The sequence below is a fragment of the Branchiostoma belcheri genome, unplaced genomic scaffold (assembly GCF_001625305.1).
Source record: "Branchiostoma belcheri isolate BF01 breed outbred unplaced genomic scaffold, Haploidv18h27 scaffold170, whole genome shotgun sequence".
Classification (NCBI taxonomy): Eukaryota; Metazoa; Chordata; class Leptocardii; order Amphioxiformes; family Branchiostomatidae; genus Branchiostoma; species Branchiostoma belcheri.
Window position 1 is genome coordinate 543706 of NW_017803158.1, and position 9253 is coordinate 552958.

At 40.0% G+C, this 9253-nt stretch overlaps 1 protein-coding gene across 1 annotated transcript in view; it reads right to left on the reverse strand.

The window, feature by feature from the left end:
• Positions 1 to 8207: 8207 nt before the first annotated feature.
• Positions 8208 to 9253, reverse strand: part of LOC109466878 — a 4201-nt gene continuing 3155 nt past the window's right edge. Inside the window, 1 exon segment of the mRNA XM_019764736.1 lies at positions 8208 to 8793. Coding sequence (XP_019620295.1) covers positions 8208 to 8793 — 586 coding nt within the window.

Sequence of the window (9253 nt, forward strand, 5' to 3'; positions counted from 1 at the left end):
GAGGCTGGACGCTAAACGCTCACATTTTGGCGTCTTTACACATGTGTGTCCTTGTCCTGTATTTAGTAACAGTTGCTGTCCATTAAACTGTGTAAGAAGGGCAATATATAATGTCCTTTTATCTTACAGATAATTGTTAATGTCCACATGATTTCAGATTTCTTGCAATATTGTATTACTTTATTTTCATCAAATCCCCATCAATGTCAGATTCAAACACCTGATAGTGTATAGAATCATATGCGATGAATTCCTGACTAAATAAGCCTAGGACACAAATTCAGGTCCTCAACATATTCTTTATTATGGTTCTCATCGATATATTTCTAAAAAATAATATACAAAAGAGGTATGCCATAAACATTTAATTCATGTTACTATTGTGTACGTCTTTGGTAAGTTTTGAGGCGATCAGCGAAAAGCTTTCTGTTGGTTGTTTTTATGATTTACATATTCATAAAGTGGGTCCAGACGTTGGTATTGTAGGGCTTAAAGCACACTCTTTACAGTTCTTAGTTAAATACATTACTGGTGGAAATACAGCTAATATTATTATTCATTCTATTCGCTATAACTTACCTTCCAAACATCATTTATATAATTACAGACATTGTATCATTCGCTACATTAAAATGGAGTCTTAAAATTTTAAAATCAGTTGAAATAAATGACTTACTCTAAACAATGTAAAGAAATGTGTACATATATGTATGACAAATACGTATATGAGGTAAAAAGCAGCTGATATAAACCGCTAATGCCCCTGCTAAAAGATAAAGATAAAGAACGTTATTCCACATGGTACAACGTATGGCAACAACTATTAAACATAGTACCAAAAATAGGTGTACGTAGAATAAAAACATCATAATTACTAAAACAATAAGTCTAGCACAAGTCTTTGATATAGTGTAACAATCGAGTGGAGAATTTCTCCGGATATTACATACGTTGTAAGAGACTAGATTATATTCAAAAGTGCTCCACAAAATATTCAATACTACATATGAGTGGTGCCAGTTCAATGGAGGCCGACTCCAAATGTTATTTTCAATCAGAGAAGTCATCAGTGAGGAGGTGGCTACACAAAACGTTCAATCCGATCTCATCCGAAAGGAGGTTGTATTGGCTACATTTTAACCACCCACGCACTTCCAACAGTTCTGTAAATATGTATTTTTCTGTGATTGTAGATGTTGGCTTGTTTTTTCCTATAATGCTGGTTTGAAGCCTAAGGAAAACAGTTTATATGTGGATAAAACATAATAAAAGTTTTGAAGTAACTTAGACCATGAGCTGTGACATATCAGAGCCTCGGTATAACAAGAAGGAATCTCTTGTACAAATTGTACACTAACGTAAAGCAGCAGGTCTTTAGTATTAGCGTGCGTCGTCCAGTGGTTTGGACCTAGACGTTGGGAGTTCGAATCCCTGTTGTTGTCACTCATGACCCGACATGCACGCTTCTGGAAAGGCTAGCTAGTAGCCCTTTGATAGGACGGGACATTTAGCTGTGGTCCACTGTTCACGGTGCTTGTCGAAAAGAGCGGTACAATATCAATGCACATGAACATAATGTAAACACTGTACATGTCGTCTGTCTTCTCTGTCACGGCCAGTGGGAGATTAGCTCACAGACTAAAAACTGTAGTTCGACGAAGGACCCATATGGGACCATTGTGTATATATTGCAAATTATCCTTGTAGACAGCTTTGTCTACATAATTCATATCCATGTACTGGTCTCTCACAACAGTGTATATTTCGGAAATGAGCCCATGACAGTACATGACACGGGTCCTGGCCGGGCAGCCGAGGTATTTGTGGTTCCATGTGGCTTTTGTCGACGACTGAAAGAGAGAAACTGAACCATGCGTAGAGATGATTCAAGAGCATAAGTCCTACAGTGCAGTATGAATCTACACAGGGTACTTATTTCTGCACAGTTTCTATACATAGAGGAATGTTCTGCTAAAGCTACGTTGTGAGTTCGGAACTGGTAGATTTTATCATCGCAGCAGACCAGAAACCAGTGTAACTAGGTGTTTTGCATCCCATTTTCACATCTAGTCGCAGTTACATATATGTATATGTCCTTGAAAACTGCAGGTAGCTTACAGTGAAGTATGGATATGCATGAAGCGCGCCACACCAGTTCTGTGCTTAGAAACGGACTGTAAGAGTTACGTTGTGAGTTCGAAACCGGTAGGTTTTCTCCATCGCAGAAAAGGGTGTATGAAGCACTGTCTTCCAGATGTGTGGTGGTGTCTTTAAGGTGTAGAAATCCTCCACTAGGGGTTCCAGAGACCAGGATTTGAGTTCCAGACTGGTTCAGTGATCCGAAAACTAGATCACTACACTTATTAGGTTGAGTCCAGAAACACTGTTTTGCCTCTGGGTTTGGCAGAAGTAGAGTTGAGGTTTTGGTGTCGACACAAGTTGCTATATTCCAGGTGTCCTACAATATTTTGAGGCCTGATAGTCACAGCTCATAGGTATATAACTGTTATAGAATGTTTTGACTATGCAGACACTTTCTGAACAAAATTCTCAACAGTCATGACACTGCTTTAACTGTCCTCATTAAACTGGCTGCCATTGTCATTCTGTATCATTTTAATACTTTTATACATAAGTCTTGCTACGCACAACCTCTGCTACATAGGTCGAGGCCGTATTAGGTAATACTATATAGAAAAATCCATTACATGTACTTATATTCTGATAAATACATTGTACAACACACACACACAAACAAATCACAACAATGATACAACGCAAACAATGACGAAGGTATGAGATCAGTGACCTCTAGTCTGTACAAGCTAAGCTTTTTTTTTTGCAAAACAGTCCCTAGTTAGTGTACAAATCCCGTTGGCCTTTTATCAGACCATCCTCCATAGCAACTAATGTAGGATAGTTATCCGTTTCATGTTAACATATCCTGTTCTCAGGAGAGTATGCCTGCATGCCACCTAATTGTTCATCTCACACAAAACATGTTGTAAGCGTTCAGTTCCACATGTGGGCTTTTATGAGAAATGTTTATTCCCGTTGTTGTTTATGTATTTGTTTTGTAGTTGTTTATGTATTTGTTTTGTCTTTATGCTTAAGAAACAACCATCTTTATGAAATTCAATTCGTTTCCACCTAATACAGGCTGATTATATTTAGGTTTTACATATTTAGTCCAATATGTAGTTACCTTGTGAAACCAAGTCATTGATAAAACTGTGTGATGATTGTCTTAAGCTCCTAAGCAAAGAAAACGGATTGTGCAAATACTTATTTGCCTTTATATTTCTAAACAGCCTTTCCTGTTATGTTAAAGTTGGTCTCTCTGTAAACTTGGCATGAAAGTTCATCTGTGTTTTAGTTTAGTCTTAATTTCATAAAGTTCACCTGTGTGTGTATGTGTGTGATTATTACCTTCGCCAAGAGAGGTGCCAGTTCAATGGAGGCCGACTCCAAATGTTATTTTCAATCAGAGAAGTCATTAGTGAGTAGGTGGCTACACAAAACGTTCAATCAGATCTCATCCGAAAGGAGGTTGCATTGGCTACATTTTAACCACCCGGCCCATGCACTTCCAACAGTTCTGTAAATATATATTTTTCTGTGATTGTAGATGTTGTCTGTTTTCTTTTTCCTATAATGCTGCATTTGATTTTGAAGCCTAATAAAACAGTTTATATGTGGATAAAAACATAATAAAAGTTTTGAAGTACATGTGTGTAACTTAGACCATGAGCTGTGACATATCAGAGCCTCGGTATAACAAGAAGGAATCTCTTGTACAACTTGTACACTAACGTAAAGCAGCAGGTCTTTAGTAATAGCGTGCGTCGTCCAGTGGTTTGGACCAAGAGGTTGGGAGTTCGAATCCCTGTTGTTGTCACTCATGACCCGACATGCACGCTTCTGGAAAGGGTAGCTAGTAGCCCTTTGATAGGACGGGACATTTAGCTGTGGTCCACTGTTCACGGTGCTTGTCGGAAAGAGCGGTACAATATCAATGCACATGAACATGATGTAAACACTGTACATGTCGTCTGTCTTCTCTGTCACGGCCAGTGGGAGATTAGCTCGTCTGCGAGCTAAAAACTGTACAAGTTAGACGAAGGACCCATATATATGAGAACATTGTGAATATATTGTAACTTTATCCTTGTAGACAGCTTTGTCGACATAATTCATATCCATGTACTGGTCTCTCACAACAGTGTATATTTCGGAAATGAGCCCATGACAGTACATGACACGGGTCCTGGCCGGGCAGCCGAGGTATTTGTGGTTCCATGTGGTTTTTGGCGACGACTGAAAGAGAGAAACTGAACCATGCGTAGAGATGATACAAGAGCATAAGTCCTACAGTGCAGTATGAATCTACACAGGGTACTTATTTCTGCACAGTTTCTGTACGTAGAGGAATGTTCTGCTAAAGCTACGTTGTGAGTTCGGAACTGGTAGATTTTATCATCGCAGACCAGAAACCAGTGTAACTAAGTGTTTTGCATTCCATTTTCACATCTAGTCGCAGGTACATATATGTATATGTCCTTGAAAACTGCAGGTAGCTTACAGTGCAGTATGGATATGCATGAAGCGCACAAAACCAGTTCTGTACTTAGAAACGGAGTGTACGAGTTACGTTGTGAGTTCGAAACCGGTAGGTTTTCTCCATCGCAGAAAAGGGTGTATGAAGCACTGTCTTCCAGAAGTTTGGTGGTGTCTTCAAGGTGTAGAAATCCTCCACTAGGGGTTCCAGAGACCAGGATTTGAGTTCCAGACTGGTTCAGTGATCCGAAAACTAGATCACTACACTTATTAGGTTGAGTCCAGAAACACTGTTTTGCCTCTGGGTTTGGCAGAAGTAGAGTTGAGGTTTTGGTGTCGACACAAGTTGCTATATTCCAGGTGTCCTACAATATTTTGAGGCCTGATAGTCACAGCTCATAGGTATATAACTGTTATAGAATGTTTTGACTTTGCAGACACTTTCTGAACAAAATTCTCAACAGTCATGACACTGCTTTAACTGTCCTCATTAAACTGGCTGCCATTGTCATTCTGTATCATTTTGATACTTTTATACATAAGTCTTGCTACGCACAACCTCTGCTACATAGGTCGAGGCCGTATTAGGTAATACTATATAGAAAAATCCATTACATGTACTTATATTCTGATAAATACATTGTACAACACACACACAAACAAATCACAACAATGATACAACGCAAACAATGACGAAGGTATGAGATCAGTGACCTCTAGTCTGTACCAGCTAAGCTTTTGGTTCAACCTTCTTTTTTGCAAAACAGTCCCTAGTTAGTGTACAAGTCCCGTTGGCCTTTTATCAGACCATCCTCCATAGCAACTAATGTAGGACAGTTATCCGTTTCATGTTAACATATCCTGTTCTCAGGAGAGTAGGCTTGCATGCCACCTAATCGTTCATCTTACACAAAAGTTGTAAGCGTTCAGTTCCACATGTGGGCTTTTATGAGAAATGTTTATTCCTGTTGTTGTTTATGTATTTGTTTTGTAGTTGTTTATGTATTTGTTTTGTCTTTATGCTTAAGAAACAACCATCCTTATGAAATTCAATTCGTTTTTTTACCTAATACAGGCTGGTTATTTTTAGGTTTTAGATATTTAGTCCAAAATGTATTTACTTTGTGAAACCATGTCATTGGTAAAACTGTGTGATAAACTCCAAAGAATTAAAACGTATTGTGTAAATACTTATTTAACCTTTATATTTCTAAACAGCCTTGCCTGTTATGTTAAAGTTGGTCTATTTGTAAACTTGGCATGATTGTGCATCTGTGTTTAAGTTTAGCCATAATTTCATAAAGTTCACCTGTGTTGGAAGAATCCATAATGGAGTCAAAGTTTCAGCACAATAAAATAAAGAACTCACCATGACTTCTTGGTCGAACCTTAGTCAGTGTGTGTGTGTGTGTGTGTGTGTGTGCACCATAACCTGAGGGTGAAGCACACATAAAGATTAGTCTGGACATCGTAATTTTAAGAATGGAGTGATATGAAGCAGTAGTCTTTATCAGGCTTCTTGGGCTGCTAGAAATTGTCCAAATAAAGTAGTCAACCTGCAATGATTAGTCAGTCCAAGTGTTACAAATTTGCTGGCTATATACAATTTTCTCTGTCAGGTTATTCTCCCTAATTGACAAATTTCTATTTTTTCCTCAGTAGCCCAGGGAGTGAAGTAGAGACAGCTAAAACAGGATGATAACGATGTTTGAATATTTTGTCAATATGAGTGAGGCAGCAGCCTCTTGTTTAAAGTGAGTTGTGTTAACATTTTTGCACCGATTTGAATGTTTTAATTTAAAAATTGAAAACATCTTAGTTTGATTGTAATTTACTTCCACTTTTCAATATATCAGTGTAATTATTTCACCTTTCTGAAAGTAATAGATGGCACTGAATTTAAAACAGCCCACACGAGGCGCATTCAAATTTAGTTCGTATTACCACCACAAACTACTAGCCTGGGTACCATCCTATTTGTATGCCGGAAATACTTAGGGGGGAGTATGGGAGCCCCGGCATACAAATAGGATGGTACCCAGGCTAACAAACTACCACAAGATATAAACAAACATGGCTGACATGTGTATCAATCTTTTAGGCACACTCCAAAGGCGTCATATTTTGGCACCTTCAATTCCTGAGTTTGGTAATGAAGTAGTGTTGATTCAATTTATTTTTTGTGAAGGAATGAACAGAAAACTTTTTGCATCGCCCTGATATTTTAGAATGCTGCTTAAAGTGACTTCGATAATTTTTGTTTGCACCATTAGGTCTGTATCATCTTTTAGAGAGACAGTAAAGTGAAGACCGAAGCACATGAATATGATACCTAATCTCTTGGTGTTATTATATTAATACGAGAATCCATCATATAATCCTAGAAGACTGCGTTTTCTGATATCTTCAAAGAATAATATGCATAAGTTGAAAAATAAACATTCCTTTTTTAAAGATTTCTGCCTGTGATTATTACCTTCGCCAAGAAGGTTATGTTTTCAGAGGCGTTCGTGTGTGTCTGTGTGTCTGTCTGTCCGTCTGTAAACACGATAACTTGAGAAGGCTTCACTGGATTGACTTCCACTTCATATTTGGTAGGTGGGTAGGTCTTGATGAGGCCTACAAATGATTAGATTTTGGGCCCCCTAGCAATTTCCTATGGTACTGCAGCTGAACTTCGGGTTTTGATATCTCCTAATCTGGACATGCTAATCTGGTCATGAAATGTGGATGATAGCTAGCTCTTGTGCTGGGGAAGACATGACGTGAGTTTGGGCCCCCTAGCGGCTTGCTGTGAAACTGCAGGGATATCTGTTTTAAAATATTCATAAAAGGATAATTCAAGAACCGGTTGACGGAACGTCGTGATTTTCGGTATGTAGGTAGCTTACGTGATGCTTTATATAGTTATGTGACAATTATGCAAATATGGATGTAATTTGTATAATTTATGGGGAAATTCTATAAATCAACTACATTCCATGATAGGATTATTGAAGCTTGTGGGATTGGTAATTGAGAATGAGAGAAACACAGGCAGATATTGATTATGTCAATGAAGACTTAATTTGCATAATTAATGAGAAAATGTTATAATTCTGTAATGATGGCTGCCTGGAATTTTATACTTGTCGTATTTGAAAGTTTACTGAAGGTGAACATTATTAAACATAATGTATTCAAATCAGAACATCATTTGCATAATTTATGAGGAAATGTTAGAATTGCATCGTTTGTTTGTTAATATAAGACTTTCTTTGGTTGAGAATATGATAAACTGGTACATGAAAATGAGGATCCTATTTGTTAAATCAGGGGGGAAATCTATAATTTGTCAGTCATGAAGATTAGCATCATTTGGTGAAGGTATGAGATCGGGGAACTCTAGTTTGATATAATAAACAGTAAATAGGACATGCAGCTCAGATAGGTTAGGTTGTTTTACTTAGTTATTTCTTTAATTTGACGATGAATCTTCGAGGCTCAGAAAAGGCTCCTTCGAGGCTCCTGTAGAGGCATGGTGAAGATTTGCCTGCCAAGCACAAATGTGTGTCGAAATTGTGCAAAGTCCTTCAGCCTGTTTGAGACACTAGTTTTTTTTCACTCGTGTGAAACTGTTTTTCCTACAAACTGAAATGGTAAAGTAGCGGTTAAGTGAAGTTGGTTCCCTCCCCTGGGATCTCCCATGGCCAGTAGGTGTTAGGTAGTGTGAGGTGAATGGACGAACGCTGTGCTGTGTTTTGGGTTCCCTCCCCTGGGATCTCCCATGGCCAGTAGGTGTTAGGTAGTGTGAGGTGAATGGACGAACGCCGTACTGTGTTTTCGGTTCCCTCCCCTGGGATCTCCCACGGCCAGTAGGTGTTAGGTAGTGTGACTGTGGGAAGAGACACACGTTGTCGTGTGAAATACGTTCCCTCCCCTGGGATCTCCCAGGGCCAGTAGGTGTTAGGTAGTGTGACGGTGGGAAGGGACGCACGCCGTGATGTGTTACGTGTTCCCTCCCCTGGGAGCTCCCATGGCCAGTAGGTGTTAGGTAGTGTGACGGTGGGGAGGGACACACGCCGTGGTGTGATACGGCTTCCCTCCCCTTGGATCTCCCATGGCCAGTAGGTGTTAGGTAGTGTGACGGTGGGAAGAGACACACGTCGTCGTGTGAAATGGGTTCCGTCCTCGGGGAGCTCCCAAGGCCAGTAGGTGTTAGGTAGTGTGACGGTGGGGAGGGGCGCACGCCGTGGTGTAATACGGCTTCCCTCCCCTTGGATCTCCCATGACCCATATGTGTTAGGCTGTGTGAGAAAAGCGATATGAGCTCTTGTGACGTCTTCACCTCTGGACAGGATTGCATCTGTGACGTTGACGTACATGCTCACACCTTGGTCAGCAGGCTGAGATGCCAAAGCTGTCCTCTGCTGTCGCCGGGACCTTATACCTTCGACCTAGGCGGCGTTTCTGTAGAAGGGATTTCGCTGGCCGTTGGTCTGTCCAGTCGACCCATATGTGACCATGGATCGTCCAGACCGTCGGTTCTGTCGCCTGTTTGTGACGACATGAAGCGAGATCTCTCCAGCATCAGCATAGAAAGACATCGGTCCGCTCTCCTTGTCATCTGGGATCTCACTGTAGGTATGATGTAGGGCAGGCAGAGGACGCTGTGTGGCCGTGTGGTGATCTGGGATCTCCCAGGAAGTGTGCGGGA